Genomic DNA, 18,285 nt, shown 5'->3' with positions numbered 1-18,285 from the left:
AAATGTTCTAATGTGATTATAAACCCATATGCTGGACTTCACTGATCATGAACTTCCACTCTGCATACCTTTATCAATAGTTTTGCACTAATTTTTAAATGCCGGGTTGTCCCCTGGTGTTTCTGAAGGCCCAAGATTGGAATTACATCATTCCAGTGATCTTTCTAATAGGCTGAAAGGTATCGATGGCTGTGAAGTATATTCTTAGATGCCTCCCTAAAGCAATAAAGAGCTCTTCACTGGTGTAGATCTGCTCTCAGGTGCGGTCAGTGTACATGATGAAAGAACTTGCCGTCTTGTGTGCAATTTTAGAGTGAGGTTTCTTCCTTCAGTGCGGAAGATCCTGTTACTCTTGAAGCAGGTACACGTGCAGCCAGGTCATCAAGGTAAGAGCAGGAGTAGTGGTGCGGGCCTCTTCTCCTGCTTGTGCTTCCCACCCCTTTCCCTGCTGGTAAGAGCAACTGAAAGCATGTGTCCAAATAGCAGAAATGAAGGGATGCATATTTCAGATGGTTAAGGATAAATTGGAGTTTGAATAAGATTCTGTTGAGGGAACACTATATTTGGGGGCCTCGATCATTTATTTTGCCACTATTCTAAAATCTAGATGAATGTAGGTATAAAACTAACATATTTGTAACTGGAAGGGTTAGTTGAGTTACTAAGTTTAGTTGATTCATATGTTGAAAGGTTCAGTGTCAGCAGCGTATTTGCATTTTGATGTTTGAAAAGCCAAAAAGAAAGGTAAAGCTAAAGGGAATGGATGAGCAGGGGTGAAAGAGCTTGATTCCTCTTCAGAGGTATTTTTGGAATCTACACATACAACAGTGCTGAAAGATCTTTTCCATTTGAAGAGAGGATCATTTTGGACATTATGCTCAATTTTGTAGTCCTTGTTTACAGATAAATGAATTGTCTAACCCAAGAAATGGTTGGGTTTTTTTGTTTGTTTTAGGTTTATTTTGAGGGAGAGAGAGTGCGCATAGGGGAGGGGCAGAGGGAGAGAGAATCTTAAGCAGGCTTCCAGCCCAGCACAGAGCCCAACACGGGGCTTGATCTCAGAACCTCAAGATCATGACCTGAGCCAGATCAAGAGTCAGATGCTTAACTGACTGAGCCATGCAGGAGCTCCCGTTTCATTTTTAAGTTGACTCCAGCCATAATAGTATTTCCTCTGGAGGTAAAATCCAGATTATAGGGATATTTACAAGTATTTTGCAATTTCTTGAAAATTATATAAGTATTTTTTTCAGTTTTTCACATCTTTGTGCATTTATCATTTATTGCTATTTTTATTTCATGATCACAGCTATAATAATAATAATAATAATCTCATTACCGTAATGATAAACACTTAGGTGCCTGAAGACTGGAACTATTCCCAAGATAATGAAAGCTTTATTCCATTTCGGTTATGAACTTAGCATTTCAGTAAAGCTGTGTTTTTAAGTTCTGTCACTCTCCACTTGTTGAACCTGATATGTGGCTGTCAGGGACTCAGGGCTACAAAGGACTCTGGAGTCAGAACCAAAGGGAAGGGAGCATGCAAGCGCGTGTCAGGAGGTGAAAGGGTGAGATTCAGCAGAGAGTAATTCAGAGAGCAGCGGAGAGGGTTCTGTGGCTCCCAAGACCCAGAGCCAGAACTTCGGACCTGGAGGAGGTTGTAGAGTACCCCCATTCGGTGCTTTTCAAACTGTTGGAACAGCTCCCACTTTGGATGGAGGCCAAAGAAAGCCATAGCGCTCCTGAGTGTACCAGTGTCACCCAGTGCAGCTTTGGAAAACCTCTATTTCCTGTGTTAGGGTTATTTCTGAGATGGGTTCTGCTCTGCCCAAGTTAAACACACACACACACACACACACACACACACACACACACACACACACACACACGTTTGGAGACTACTGATAGAAGATTCCCCTGTTGTCTAATCTAATTTTCAGGCAAGGCAGTTAAAGAACACGAGACTTGTGCGATTGCACAGTGGGTAATGGTAGACCCTTTGGAATAGAAGTTGGGGGAGATTGCGGAATAGTTGTGATTTCTAGAGTTCCAATATCAAGACAGGTGAAACTGTCCACACCAAATCTAGCACCTGCTATTTTACAGGAGGATCAGCTTACTTAAATTTCAGAGGGTATTAGTTAACTGCAAAGGTTGAGATGCTCTTGAATTAGGAAGAATGGATGATCTCATTAAAAGATGAAAAATCAAACCAGGCATTACCTTTTTTTATAATCTTTTTGTGGTTGTCAGTGTACTAAATTCAAGGTAAAATAGAGAACCATAACCAAAATATGGAATTGAAAAATGGAAGTTAAAATGTCATTATGTGGCCACTCATTTCCTTTCATTTGATACTCCAGCTCTTTCAGAAGTAAACTTGAGGATTGTATCTTATACTTTGATGTGGTATACATTTTAATATTTAGAATGGTTTTAATTATTTTAGTCAAAATGGGCTTAATTTCATGATTAATGTCAAGAGAGAGAGATACTGTGTCTTTTTTAAATTTTATCTGACTTCTAAATTGGCTCATGTTCTTATACTAGAATCTTGATCATTTGAGCCAAATTTGCTAGTCTTAATCTATTTTCATTAGCTAGAGCTGTTGTGAGAAAAGGCCCCACAGGAAGAACAGAATTAGCTTAGTAATTGTGCTCATTCATCCGTGCATGCATATAACACAACTGTTTTCATTTCTGATGTTGTGATGGAACTGGATCAAAAGCAAGTAAATTTTACGTCCCTTTGAATAAGCATATGTCTCCTGTCACTGAAGTCTTTTTTTGTGTATCTGTTTTCTTGCAGGTGAGGAATTTTAAATTGGAACAGGAGCAAGAAAAAAACAAAATTTTGTCAGAAGCACTGGAGACTCTGGCCACTGAACACCATGAATTAGAGCGATCTCTGGTTGAAGGCTCGCCACCCCACAGCATCCTCAGCGAAGACGAGTTCTATGATGCACTATCAGGTAAGTCTAGAATCCTGCCACCTGTGTTGTGGGTGGTTTGAAGCCCACCACCTGAATGTCTTCTTAGAGATGTCACCTGCAGTGTCCTGGAGAGAGCAGAGGACATGTGGCACCACAGCTCCCCACACAGTTTCTCTTTGGTGTGGGGGTACTGAGGCAGGAGGCTGTGAGTTGGGACTGAGTCCACCAACGTGGATGGAGAGGGAGTGCTGTGAAAACTCAAGAATTTGTTCAGTGACCGTTAAATACCTCCTACTTCAGGGTGCTATTGTATGTTTAAGGGTAGAGCAAGGGACAGTTTCTGTCATCAGAGAGTACTCTGAATCCTTAAAGGACAGAGATGAGTATGGTGGTTGCGGTCCAGTATGCTGAGTGCCAAAGAGGGGAAATGGCAGTGTGGCTGGAGCAGAGAAAAGAAGTGCTTAGTTGTGCCTCAGAACTACATGCCAAAATGAGCAGGGACCCCACAGCCTAAATTAGAATCCTGCTTCTTACACCAGCTGGCTGTGTGACCTTGGGCAAGTTCTGTGACCTCTAGTTCTCTGTTCACACGTATTTAAAATGGGGATAATTACAGTATCCATTTCATCAGGCTGAGTCAGGATTAAATGAGTTCCTGTGTGTAAACTGTGTTTAGGACCATGCCTGTCATTTCCAAGGTGCTCCAAAAAAGGAGACGTGTGTGGGGAGGTGGGACTGACTTGGGAGGGGATATCCCACTAAGTAGTTAGGACCTTTGAGGAATTTGCTTTAGAATTTTTGAGGTGGGGTGCTTGGAGGAGTGGCTGCAGACGAGTGAGGCCGAAACTAACTCTTATTTGAGGAAATCAAGTTATTACAGAATAGGTGGACGTATGCAATTACTGGTCTCATAGAACTTGACCGTGGAAGCGGGAGACCTCCGTGAAGAGGGAGTGAAAGGGTCACGTTCACAGTAGGACATTAAAGGAAGTGCAGTGAGAAGTAAGAGAAATGGGAATGAAAGAAGATTGGGTTGAGGAAATGAAAGACAACAGTGTGATCATATAGGACAGGGAAAATGGTTGTTGCTAGGCTTACAGAGAAGAGATTCGTTATGTAAGGTAAACAGATTCGTTATTGTGGGAAGTGTGATATAATCAAAAGAATGGGAAAAGTAATTTTAATAGCCAGATTATGGAGTAGAAAAGATGATACTGATGATGATGTTGTCATTTGGATAAGGCATTTGTGAAAGGAGTGACTCATTGGGAAGAGAGAGTGAAGCTAGGATTTGAAGGCAGTGAGATAAGTGATGAGGCAAAGGAAGTATTTAACACAACCGAGGGAAGTGGGGGGTGTGGGGCGGGAATGACATCGGAGCCTGCCAGGATTTTTTCACACCTACCCTGGGCCAAGTCCAGTAGCGTTATCTCCTATATTCCTTCCGTTTGGGGACATCCAAAAGAGAAAGTCACTAGAGGGATCATAGGATTAAGTGCAAACAGATCTGAATATAAAAGAGCCCAGACACTTGAGCTGCTCATCTTTCCCCCAACCCGCCTCCCCCAGGCTATCATTATTTCTTTTTTTTTCTTTTTCTTTTTTTTTTTTTTTTTTTAATTTACATCCAAGTTAGTTTAGCATATGGTGCAACAGTGATTTCAGGAGTAGATTCCTTAATGCCCCTATCCATTTAGCCCATCCCCCCTCCCACACCCCCTCCAGTAACCCTCTGTTTGTTCTCCATATTTAAGAGTCTCTTATGTTTTGTCGCCCTCCCTGTTGTTATATTTTTGTTTCCCTTCCCTTATGTTCATGTGTTTTGTATCTTAAAGTCCTCCTATGAGTGAAGTCATATGAAATTTGTCTTTCTCTGACTAATTTCACTTATCATAATACCCTCTAGTTCCATCCACGTAGTTGCAAATGGCAAGATTTCATTCTTTTTGATTGCCTAGTAATACTCCATTGTATATGTATATACCACATCTTTTTTATCCATCATCTAGTGATGGACATTTGGGCTCTTTCCATACTTCGGCTATTGTTGATAATGCTGCTGTAAACATTGGGGTGCATGTGTCCCTTCAAAACAGCATACCTGTATCCCTTGGCTAAATACCTAGCAGTGTAATTGCTGGGTCAGAGGGTAGTTCTATTTTAGTTTTTTGAGTAACCTCCATACTATTGTCCGGAGTGGCTGCACCAGCTTGCATTCCCACCAGCAGTGCAAAAGAGATCCTCTTTCTCCTCATCCTCGCCAACATCTGTTGTTGCCTGAGTTGTTAATGTTAGCCATTCTGACAGGTGAAAGGTGGTATCTCATTGTGGTTTTGATTTGTATTTCCCTGAAGATGAGTGATGTTGAGCATTTTTTCATGTGTCAGTTGGCCATCTGGATATCTTCTTTGGAGAAGTGTCTATTCATGTCTTTTGCCCATTTCTTCATTGGATTATTTGTTTTTTGGGTGTTGAGTTTGATAAGTTCTTCATAGATTTTGGATACTAACCCTTTATCTGATAAGTCGTTTGCAAATATCTTCTTCCATTCTGTCAGTTGCCTTTTAGTTTTACTGGTTTTTCCTTCGCTGTGCAGAAGCTTTTTATTTTGATGAAGTCCCAATAGTTAATTCTTGGTTTTGTTTCCCTTGCCTCCGGAAATGTGTTGAGTAAGATGTTGCTACAGCCAAGATCAAAGAGGTTTTTGCCTGCTTTTCTCCTCGCGGATTTTGATGGCTTCCTGTCTTATATTTAGGTCTTTCACATCCATTTTGAGCTTATTTTTGTGTATGGTGTAAGAAAGTGGTCCAGGTTCATTCTTCTACATGTCTCCAGTTTTCCCAGCGCCACTTGCTTAAGAGACTGTCTTTATTCCACTGGATATTTTTTCCTGCTTTGTCAAAGATGAATCGGCCATACGTTTGTGCGTCCATTTCTGGGTTCTCTATTCTGTTCCAGTGATCTGAGTGTCTGTTTTTGTGCCACAGCTGCTCATCTTTTATGTTTTTTTTAAGAGAGAAAAAATTTAATGTTCATGAAAAAAATTGTAATAATTCAATATGAAAGTGTGTGCGTTACTCAGTGAAATTTTCCCTTCATCCCTTATCCTAATGTACAGTCTTCCTTGGAAGTTCTTATAGCCTGATATATTCTCTTCCAGGCCTTTTTAAAGCATTCCCATGTGTATGCGTATGTTTACATACAGCTTTGTTTTGTTTTGTTTTTAATCAGGAATGGAAGTAGCTGTATCATTGTTCTGGAGTTGCATTTTTGTTCTTTTTTTTAATGTTTATTTTGAGAGGGAGGGAGGGAGAGAGAGAGAGCGCTCACAAGTTGGGGAGGGGCAGGGAGAGAGAGGAATCCAAAGAATCTGATAGCTTGGAATCTGCTGATAGCTTAGAGCCTGAATCAGGGCTGGATCTCATGAACCCTGAGATCATGACCTGAGCTGAAATCAGGAGTCAGACGCTTAACTGAGCCACCCACATGCCCCTGGATCTGTGTTGTCATGTAACGACATAACTTGGAAATTTTTCCCATCAGTAGTACAACTCTAGCTCATTCTTTTTAAAGGTTGTATAAAAGTCCGTGATATGATTCACCACTGTTTTCTTGATTATTCTCTACTTGATAGACATTTAGCAGCTACTGTCATCTTTCTGCTTCTCAGACATATTTTAACACTCAAAACACTCTCCAAAATCAGTCTTCTCTGGGACGAGGAGATAAAAAGAACTGTAGTCCCTAGGTGAGGATTGGCAAGTACATCGCATCTCGAGTACCAATTCAGATTGGTTTGCAGTACCTGCTGCTTTAAGGTTGGCTGTGTTGAGAAGGATCCTGAGGCTGGGTGCAGGTGCCTTGGTCAGTCAGCATGTGGCACCAGGGCTGTAGAAATGAAGGAGAGGGCAGGTGCCATGCCTTTGCTCCTTCCTGCCCTAAAGGACTCACCTGAGTTTTGTTACCCTTGCCTCAACAGTAGCCTTTCTGTGGCCACTCTTACTGTTTCCTGCTAGAAATCTTGCAAATCATTTGCAGTGTAGAACTGCATTAAAATTAAGAATCAGAAGCCCCAGCTTCAAGTCTTGAGCTGCTGATGACCTCGCCAAATAATCCATTGAGGTATAAAAGCCGTCCTTTGAGAATGACTTCATCTTCTCACTATAGTCTTCACACTTCACCCTTCACTCCCACTTCCTTCTTCCTTTCTGTTAAAAAAAGAAGAGGGGCACCTGGGTGGCTCAGTCAGTTGGGCTTCCTACTTCGGCTCAGGTCATGATTCATGGATTCAATCCTCATGTCAGGCTCTGTGCTGACTGCTCAGAGCCTAGAGCCTGCTTCAGATTCTGTGTCTCCCTCTCTCTCTGCCCCTCCCCCACTCACGTTCCATCTCTGTCAAAAAAAATGAATGAACATTAAAAATTTTTTTAAAGAGAAGAAATGTTCCTCCTCAATTGAAGCCGTCCCTTCCTCATATCATATATTCATGTACCCATCTCCTTGTACCTTCTCAAGAACTTTTGTTATTGTTTCTTCTGCCTTCATTTTTATATCACATCATTTTATTTATTTATTTATTTATTTATTACTTTTTAATGTTTATTATTTGAGAGAGAGACAGAGAGCAAGCAGGGGAGGGGCAGAGAGAGAGGGAGACACAGAATCCGAAGCAGGCTTCAGACTCTGAGCTGCCAGCACAGAGCCTGATGGGGCTCAAACCCACAGACAGAGAGATCATGACCTGAGCTGAAGTCGCCTGCCCAACTGGTTGAGCCACCCAGGCACCTCAATTTTATTTATTTTTTTAAGAGAGAGAGAGCACAAGCAGGGGAGGGACAGAGAGAGTGGGAAAGAATCCCAAGCATGTTCTGCACTATCACCACAGTGCCCAATGTGGGGCTCGATCTCACGAACCATGAGATCATGACCTGAGCCAAAACCGAAGGTTGGACACTTAACCGACTGAGCCACCCAGGCACCCCCAATATCACATCATTTTAAATACTAACTTAGCATTCTGTAGTAGTTTCCTGTTGCTGCTATAACAGATTACCACAAATGTCCTTGAACAATGCAGATTTATTTTCTTATGGTCCTGGATGTCAGAAGTTCCAAAGTTGAGGTCTTAGCAGGGCTGTGTTTCTTCTGGAGGCTCTGGGAAAGAATCTGTTTCCCTGACTTCTTTAGTTTCTGGAGACCACCTGCATTCCTTGACTTGAGACCCCATCCTCTATCTTCAAAGCCAGCAGTGTGACATCTTCAAGCTCTCTCACTGACTCAGACTTTTCTCCCTCACTTTTTAAAGGACTTTAGGAATTACAGTGGGCCCGCCCAGATAATCCAGGGTAACCTACCTATCTCAAGGTCCTTAATCACGTCTGCAGAGTCCTCTTACCATACCAGGTAATCTATCCACAGGTGCCACAGGTTAGGACGTGGACATGTTTGGGGGACCATTATTCTGACTACCACATTTATATCTCTAACTCAGACTCGGCTGTCAGCTGGATAAATAAGAAATGAATTTTTGATCTTTTTCCCAGATCCTCTTCCTGGGGTTTGCCTCATTTTAGTGCATAGCACTTCTCTCCTTTCAAAGCCAGAAACCTAGGAGTGATTTGTGACATTCATGTAACACATCCATGAAACCCAGCCCAAAGCTTGTCCATTCTACCTTCAAATCATACCTCAAAGCCATGTATGTTCTGTTATTATCGTGTAGGGTTAAAAGGTAGGTGCTGGGACGAGAGGCTGTTGATAAATTGTCGCTCTACCGATTCCTATGCCCTTTGGAAAGTTACTTCACTTTTCTGTGCCTCATTTCTTTATCTGCAGATGGGTTATAAGATTATCATGATAAATACTTAAAACAGTGTCTGGCACTCTGAGCTCTCGTTATCATCACCTGCGCTATGCCCAATTTTGTCTAGCCTCTTACCTACCATGCTTCCAGCCTTGCCTTCCTGGAGTTCACTCTGTGCACACACCCACGGTGACACTTTGTAGACGTCACGTCATTGCATTCCCCTGCCTGGAATCCTGTGGTGGCTCCTCATTGCACCAAGAATAAAAATCAGACTCCTTAACCGGCCTTCAAGGCTCTTGACATGATCCAGATCCTGCCTGTGTTGTCAAGTCAGGCTTGTCTTCTTGTTCCCTTCCCCTCACTAGCCTTTTGGACTTCGTCCAGCCCTCAAACATAGTAGTGGCAGCAGGCTATTGGATGTGGTGTGAAATAAGACCAAGAGAAAGTATGCAAACCTGTATTACACTTAAAGCTTATTTTTATTTATTTATTTTTGTTTTCTGTGTTTTTGAGAGAGAGTCTGAGCGTGAGTAGGAAGTGGCACAGAGGGAGAGATACTTAAGCAGGCCTCACACCCAGTGTGGAGCCCAACCTGGGGCTGGATCTCACAGCTGTGAGATCGTGAGCTAAGCTGAAGAGCCTGGAGCCTGCTTCAGATTCTGTGTCTCCCTCTCTCTCTTCCCCTCCCCTGCTCACACGCTTGCTCTCTGTCTCTCAAAAATAATATTAAAAGAAAAAATTAAAAAAAAAAAAAACAAGCTTTTTTTAATAGGGGGTCTCACAGTAAAAGATTAAATCAAGCTAATATTTAAAAGATGTGAAAAGATTTTTAAAAATTCTTCTCTTAAAATATTTGTAAATTACTTTGACTAAATGTTTAATCTTTTAAAAGTTGCTTGCTTACAACTTGTGTTACTTCCTTTAAAATAATAGGATAATTTTATTTGTTTAGACATGAAATCCATGTGACTTCCTGTTTTCCCTTTGCTACTTTTCCCTTATGTCCCTTTAGGTTTTTGCCAATAAGCTGGATCAGTGAAAATCTAGTACAGTGGGTGAGATAAACCTTGATGCAAGCATACAGTATAGCCTAATTTTTCCAGCCCCGTGGGATCTTTTGATCATATAAAAATTGTTTTTTCAGTATTCTCAGTGACTAAAGGTTTCATAAAATTCCATAAAGCAAACAGATTTCTTTTTCACAATTTGAATTCTGTTATGTAACGTGATCTGAAAGGAGCTACATCTTCGTGTGTGTGTGTGTTTAAGAAAAGAAATGTTTATATTGAGTGAGATTGCTGCTCTTACTGTCAGTGACCACCTCCTGGCATATGGCTAAACGTTCGTGCATACTGAAGCAAAAAAATGGAAGAAGAAACTAACAGATAGCTGATTCTGTAGAACATAGTCCATTCTGTGAGCAAATAAAGTACAGAAATACATAGAAAGAACCACTTTAAGGAAGAAGAGAGTGGTTCCTCTTTCATATTCCTACCCTTTCTGTTTCACTTTTACTTTATTGCTACCCTGTTCTCCTACCAGAGCTCTCAAATACCTCTCAAGTACTTCCCCGCCCAGTAGTCTTTCCTGACTCCCCCTGGCAGAATTAATCCTCTCTTCTTTTGTGCTCCCTTGTTGACACTCCTTTATAGCCCCTTTCATTGTACTGTGCTGGTCTCTGTATGATCATGGTTGCCCTGTCTACTTAAATCCCTGAGTTCCGTTCTAAATGTTGAGTACAAGTTTTGAACAAATGCCACTGATATTTCTGTCCTCCCTAAAAATATATTGGTATTCAATACAAGCACAAGAGGATCAGTAATGCCTGCTGCATGTTCCACTTTGGGTTCTGTGTAGCAGAGGAGGGATGGCAGACCATCCCCAGGAGTGAGCCTGGGTGAGGTGGTGGTAAAAGATACAATTTGTTCTTGAGGAATTTACACTCTGGTTGCAGCTATGAGACCTGCTCATGGCAGTGGGGGGTAGGGGGGGATGAAAAAGTTGCTAAGAAAGGGAGACAGTTCGGGGTGCCTGACTTTGTGAATCTGTAATATGCTAAGGAATTACTCTTGAAACATTTGTGGCTGCTATTCTTTAGAACTGGTCTGAGAAGAATGGGGCGCCTGGGTGGCGCAGTCGGTTAAGCGTCTGACTTCAGCCAGGTCACGATCTCGCGGTCCGTGAGTTTGAGCCCCGCGTCGGGCTCCGGGCTGATGGCTCGGAGCCTGGAGTCTGTTTCCGATTCTGTGTCTCCCTCTCTCTCTGCCCCTCCCCCGTTCATGCTCTGTCTGTCTCTGTCCCAAAAATAAATTAAAAAAAAAAAAAAAAAACAAAAAAAAAAACGTTGAAAAAAAAAAACTGGTCTGAGAAGTTTCACCGAAATTCCTGCCTTTTGGGTATTATAACTTCAAAATATATTGCTTTTCTTACTGTCTGTTCATTTTCCTTTTTTAGAAAACATGTTGAGATCAGTTGCTCAAGAAAGGCTTTCTTGCTAGGTTTTCCTCTTAATGCTATTTTGGTCGAAATGTGCATGAATAATGCATACAGTCCAATAGTGTAGACTGGCAAAACCAATAGATAATTATGTCATGAAATTGAACCCAGTTTTAGCATTTCTCAGCAGTTGCAAGGGTGGGCGCTTATGTGTTTTTAAGTCAAAACTTTCAAAATGGAAAGTGGTAATATAACAATTTTGGTTTTGTTGGGAGGAGAGGAACACAGGAACAGTTAGGACCTATGTCAAATAAAGTTTAATCCAGTAAGTAGTACAGGTAATAGTGGAGAGCACGTGATCCCATCTGCATTGACATTTTATGTATAGAAGACACAGGATCTGACCAAGGTGGTCAGTGTTACTGAGAAGAAGGTAGTTCTGTGTACACTGTTCTTTATGTTCCCAGGTCCGGTGTTCTTTCCTTCTACAGTTTACTTTATTTTAAAATGTTTATTTACTTATTTTTGAGAGAGACAAAGTGCGAGAGGTGGAGGGGCAGAGAGAGAGACACAGAATCTGAAGCAGGCTCCAAGCTCTGAGTTGTCAGCACAGAGCCTGATGCGGGGCTCTAACCCACAAACTGTAAGATCATGACCTGGGTCGAAGTCGGATGCTTAACCAACTGAGCCATCCGGGAGCCCCTCCTTCTACAGTTTATTTTTGAAATAACTATTCATTTCTCATCTGGCCCTTTTCTGTGTGTCCTTTAACTGTAGTCCGCACCTGCTTAGTATTTGGCCCTGTCAACCACCACTGTATTCCTAGCACTTATTTGTCTCTTGTTCCCCCCTCCACTTTTTTTTTTTTTTTTTTTTTTTTTTTTTTTTTTTTTTGAGAATGAGGTATACTGCCTTGTTCTTGTCCTTTTTCTTGTGATATAACTTTTGGTGTATGCCTTCCTTATAGCAACACTACATTTCCCTTAACTGTAGAAATCTTGTACTAACTTCTGTGTTTTGTCTACTGCCCCGTACAAAACATTAATTAGTTGACATGATAGCAAAATGAGTGCCACAGAACATGGCTGTTACTTAGCACCTTCCATATGTAATGTGGTAAAACATTCTGGAGAAAATCTGATTAGTCGCAGGAGCTCTCAATCCCATTTTCAGTTTGTAGCATTAAAAAATTATCCAGCATCTCACTTATCTTGTATATGTGTTGCAGGTAAACACTGCTGAATGTAATCTATCCTTAAGGTTTTGGGTTGACCTTCTGGGTTCATCTTCATTTCCTAAAATGTTTTTTTATTAAATTTACTAAATTATTGGCTCTGTTAAATACCGTAAACCACGTGCATTTAGTACTGTCCTCAGCATTGGGAGGATTTCATGAACCAGATGTGACTGTTGAGTGCCAGGTGCTTTGTTAGACACAGCAATACCAAGCTAGGTAAGATCCAGTCCCCCAGTCTGGGGGGTTTGCGGTCAGGCTAGGGGAAGAGATGAATACCTGGAAAGACAGTTTGAGTGTAGTGTAGAAGGGATCCGGCCCACCAGTCCACCGCAGCTGCTCATTCTCATTCTGGAGATCGGAGCTTAGAGTTTGCCTTTCTCAGGAACCATGTTGATGCCATTATCTATCTCCATTTTGTGTGTCTCACAGTTTTGTTTGTTGTTGTTGTTGCTGTTTAAGTTCATTTTTGTTTTGAGAGAGAGAGAGAGAGAGAGAGAGTATGTGCGTGAGCAGGGGTAGGGGAGGGAGAATCCTAAGCAGGACCTGGGGCTCAGACTCCATGAGATCATGTACACGTCTGATGGCTGTCTCCCATCATTCGACCCACTCTCTCAAAAGCCTTGATTCCAGCATTGTTTTGACTACATCACATCATCTCCATCTTTACAACATCCCTCACTCCACATGTGCTTTCCATATGTGAGGCCTAGATTGCGTGGGGCATCATGTGATCAGTCCCCTGCCTTTCTTTCCCTGCGCTGTACCCAGCTGGCAGAATGCCAGACCATCCCTCTCCCGCTTCAACCCCAGTCCTCAAGGGACTAGGTGAGACTGGAGACACATCCAGGGCCACAGCAGTGGGTCTGGCTTTAAGTTCACAGCTGCTGACTTGTGGTTGGTCCCTTTTGCTGCCCAGCGGTCCTACTCCATTTCTGTGGTCCGTTGCTTTCACGTGCTGCTTTCATGTGTATCTCACCTAAAACTTGTCATACCTCCTCCTCCATCCTGCGCCAGCTGGGGACATTGTTTATGTCACTGACACACTCCTCGTGTTTCCAGTATCAAAGCTGCCACATCCTTGGATGTGTACGTAAGTGTACATGTTGTGCCTTCTCTGCTTTGCATTGTTGAGGCTGCAACCTCCCTGTTTGTGCCTGGGGCCCCACCCCCTCTGACCTACAGGAGGACATCTATGCGGTTCCTCCCCTCTCCCAGGTAATCGCTTGTTCCTTGTTCCCATCACCTGTCTTACCTTTAAAATGCTAAATCTTATAAAGTACCTCTGATCCCACATTACTCTCCTTCCTTACCATGTTGTCTTGAACACCCTCTGTTTATAGGTTTATTCTCCCCGTTGCACTCACTGCTCTTGATCAGGTCACCATTGGACTACACTCAGTTGCCTGGTTGAGTGGTTCTTTCTCAGTTCTCCTCTTTCTTGACCTCTCACTGGCACTGAAAGTTGTTGATTACACCCTCCTTCATAGAACATTTTCTTTACTTGGCTTGCAGAACATCACTCTCATTTGATTTTATTTCAGTTTCCTGTGCCAGTCCTTTGGCATTCTTCTAGCTTCTGATATTAGAGTGTCTCTGGGGGTAGGCAGGGAACCTCTTTTCTGTCCATACTTGTCTCTAGGTCCTTTGTACTCAAAGTGTGGTCTGAGGATTAGGATCAGTATCCCCTGGGAGCTTGTTGGAAATTCACAACCTAAGGTCTCAGCTCAGACCTAGTGAATGAGAATCTGTGGGTTTTTTTCCAAATCTGTAGGTGATGCATACAGACATTAAAGCTTGATCCCTGTTGCCTTACATGGCCTCATCTAGTCTCATGCCGCTAAATATTATCTGTATTCTGATAACTCCATTATTTTGTGTCTCCAGCCTCTGGCTTCCCCCCGGATTTCAGACTCACTGTGTAACTATCCACTTGACATATTCACTTAAATGTCTAACGATATCTCCTACATATATTACAATGTCCCGAAGAGAACTCTTGCTTTCTGTTCAAAGCCGGGTCCTTCTGCAGTCTTCTGTGTTTTGGTAGGTGGAAGATCTGTCTTTCCAGGTGCTTTGGCCAAGGCTGGGAACCTTCAAACTGTCAGGCAGTCTCGTTTTTGTGTGTCACATCCATATTCAGTCCCTCAACAAATCCCGTTACATGTACCTTCAAAATATATCAGACTCTGGCCACTTGTCATATCGGCACTCTTACCACTGAGACCCACGCCCCCACCACCTCTCACCTGGATTGTCACAGCAGTTTTCTCACTATTCTCCCTGCTTTCACCCTTCTCTCCAGCATTGTGCTAATCACAACGTTCATAGTGATCATTCTGAAACATGAATCCCTTCACATCAGTTCTCTGCACAAAACCCTCCAATGGCTTTGCTTCTTTGCTGGAATAAAAGCCAAAGTCCTACACGATCTGGCCCTCTGCCACCGTTCTGAAGTCTGCCTCTCTCCTCCTCACTTCTGTCACCCTGACCTCAGTGCTAGTTCTTGAACTTGCCAAGCATGTTCTCCCTTAGGCCTTTGCTTTTCATTATTTCCTCTGCCGGGAACTCTCTTCTCCCAGATATCTACAGTGCTTGCTCCCTCACTCAGAAAGACTTTCTTTTGTTCAGAAAGACTTTCACTATATCAATTTTTATTCCCTCCCCTTTTTTGCCCTTTAAAAAAAAAAAAAAAAAACCACCTTTCACATAATATTCATTTGGTGATCTCCCACAACTAGAATGTAGCCTCCTCCATGAGGGCAGGATTTTGTTCGGTTCATTCATGTATTCCCAGCCCCTGGAACAGTGCTAGACAAAGAAAGAGGTGCTCAATAAATATTTGTTCAACGAGTTAATGAATGAGTACTACTCAGTGGTATGTCACGAAGGTTACAGAAATTCAGAGGAGAGGCTGCTGACCACTTGAGAAACTTGGACAAAGCACCACAATTGAGTAATGTTTTGAAGAGTCAGGAAAGGTTCTCCAGACAGATATGGCAGGGGTAGAAAATGCTTTGTGGGAGAGGACAACACATTCAGAGGTTAAGAAAAATAGTTTTCAAAAATGTCATGAAATGTGGTGTGGCTGAGGCAAGGGTGAATGTTGAGGGTGCTGGGGAGAGGTGACAAGATGAAGCCAAGAAAGTAATTTAGGACCAGCTGGTAATGAGTCTTGTGATTAGATTGTGCCGAAGAATTTGAATTTTAGCATATTGGTGATGGGGAGCCAACAGACATAATTATTAGAGTGACATCATATTACTGTTTTACTGTTTTTACTGTTTTACAAGATTCATGTATTTTTTAAGGTAAACATTGTGGAATTCTTGTAATTCCATTATACTGAGACAGGACTTTGAAGAAAATGAGACCTGATCTCTACTCAGGAGTTCGTACTCTGGTAGAGTGTGCTGTAGGAGTAAAGATTGATTCAGGGTCCTCGTGTCCTAGACGAGAGATGACAAGAGTTTGAATGAAAGCAATCATTGAGAATGGAAAGTTGCAGTTCTCTCTTTGTGTTGCTTTAGTGAACACATGTCCTTCTGACCATTGCTGAAGGGTCAGAGGCTTCCTCGAGGAAGCCTGGTTGACTTTCTTGACTTGATCAGATCTCCACTTGCATGTTCTGTGCACCGTTTTCCCAGAGTTGAAATTCTGTACAATTATTGGTTTCTGTCAGCCCTGCCCGTCAACCGGATAGTACATTCATTCCATGAGAAATTCTGCAACCCTGGCAACTAGCATAGATTCTGGCACCCATTAGGAGTTCACATATTGGAGCAAATGAAATTTTGGGATACATTTTTAAGACAAAAATGACTGAGCTTGAACACTAGTTGATGTGGAGGATAATGATATATTTAGGGATCCCATCTATTTTGGCACCATATTCGGCCCCCTTCTACATTCCTTGTCTTAGTTAACAGCATCAACATCTTCCCACTGGGAAAACTACACATGTGGAAGTCACCTTTACCCCTTCCCTCACACTTCCCCCAGTACACGCTGAGGGGGCCTTAGTTCACCTCCCCTTCCTTTGACCCCAGAGACGTGGAGGGTGCTTTTCTAACCAGTTTTACTGCTTCTGGTCTTTGTCTCTGCCAGCCATTTTTCACCTGGCATGTTGTCAGATGTGAGAGTCTGAAAAGCAGTCCCCGACGGATAGGTTTGCCTTCCAATCCTGGGAACCTGTAACTGTATGTATGTATGTATGTATGTATGTATGTATGTATGTATGTATGGGAAAAAAGACCTTGACAGATGTGATTAAGGATTATGGAGAGAGAGGAGACAGAGGCTGAGGTGATCCGAAGGCCAAGGGATGTGGCCACAGGCCGGGGAGTGCAGGCAGCCTCCAGACCTGGAAAACATTAGGAATGTATTTTCCTTTTAGTGCCCCCGGAGGGACGGTGGTCCTGCCAACGCTGTGCCTTTGGTCCAGAGAAGGTGATTTTTGATTTCTGGCCTCCAAAATTATAAAGGACTAAATTTTTGTTGTTTTAAGCCACCATGTTTGTGGTAATTGTTACAGTGGCCATAGGACACTGATAGATCAGAGATGTCTGCAAAGTCTAAAACTGACCTCATCACTCCCTGGGAAAACATCCCCATTACTACAGTTGAGTCCAAACTCCGATCTATTTCACTTTAAAGCTTCAGCTCTGCTGACCACATCTTTTTCCTCCAGCCACCCTTGTCTCTAGCTGTACTAGATATTCTGGGCACACATTTGTTCTTTCAGGCTTTGGGGCTCTTTGCTGTTCCCCTCATACCCCTCATACTCTTTTTCTGCCTTAAACTAGTTTTCATCATTGCAGCTCAAATGTCATCTCTGCGTGGAAATGTACTCTGGGTCCCTCATGAATGACTTCTTCAACTGTCCCCACAAATGCTTTGTATAAACGTTAAGTTTACTTACATGTCTTATGTTTACCTATGTGTACTTATGTGTCTTATATATTGGACTTTGAATACTTGGAGAGCACCAGCCTTGTCTCTTTAATCTTCCTACACTGTTTCAGCAACTAGCTCTTTACCTGGTGTGTGGTAGATACTTGGTAAATGTTGATTTATTAAGTTGAAGTCACAAGAAAAGTGGTTTTTTTAAATAACTGTGGATTATTCTGTAACTGGTTTTAGTTCTGCAGAGTGAATGTATATGTGACCTTCCTGAAAAAAATTTTAAGGATGTCAGCAATCTAGGAAGCTGTGGATTTAATCGTCCAGAATAGATACACATAAGATTCCCAGTAGTCCACACAGTGTGGAATTCTTCGTCTTCAATTACATGCGCAGATTTTGCAAGTTGTGGAAAACAGGAGTAGATTTAGTTGCTTGGGGACAAGCCAGTACTTTTAAGAAACTCTGTCTTAAGCAACACTATACCATTTGGCTGATTTTGACCTTGGACATCATTCAGTGAAGATATGTCTGTCTAGAATGTCTCTCACTCTTGATGCTTGCTCCCAGGGTTCTGTTTCAAGCTTTTGTCACTTCCTTAGTAAATTATTATAGTAGCCTCTTGGCAGACCCTTCTGGACTCATTCTGACTTTCAGTTTACAATTTATTTTCAATGTGGTAGGTTTTTATTTATTTTGCTTATGTTCTTTATATTTACTGGGTAATTTTTAAGTTTACACAACAGCACCTTAAGGCAAAATTAAAATTTGGCACTGATATTTTGAGCTTGGGTTACCTTGGGTTACTTTGGACATTTTTAGAATATGCCTAGTATGCGGGAAACCAACAATAAAAGTATTAAATTGAGTGTGTGTATCTCCTGATCATTTCCTGTTACCTTAAGTAACAGGGGAAAGGTTACTTGGACCTTCTCCACAGTTCTTCCACATTTTGCTCCTTTGTAATATTT

General features: G+C 42.1%; 1 protein-coding gene across 7 annotated transcripts in view; it reads left to right on the top strand.

Moving 5' to 3' along the window:
• OSBPL1A (oxysterol binding protein like 1A) overlaps positions 1-18,285 on the top strand; it is a 266,632-nt gene that overhangs the window by 159,060 nt on the left and 89,287 nt on the right. For all 7 annotated transcript variants that reach the window (XM_053902506.1, XM_019465523.2, XM_053902507.1 and 4 more), the window contains one exon: positions 2,813-2,975. In XM_053902506.1, coding sequence (XP_053758481.1) covers positions 2,813-2,975 — 163 coding nt within the window. The remainder of the gene's footprint in view (positions 1-2,812; positions 2,976-18,285) is intronic.

The sequence above is a fragment of the Panthera pardus genome, unplaced genomic scaffold (genome assembly GCF_024362965.1).
Source record: "Panthera pardus isolate Hobbes unplaced genomic scaffold, ASM2436296v1 HiC_scaffold_15, whole genome shotgun sequence".
NCBI classification, from domain to species: domain Eukaryota; kingdom Metazoa; phylum Chordata; class Mammalia; order Carnivora; family Felidae; genus Panthera; species Panthera pardus.
This window is presented reverse-complemented; position numbering and strand designations above follow the sequence as displayed.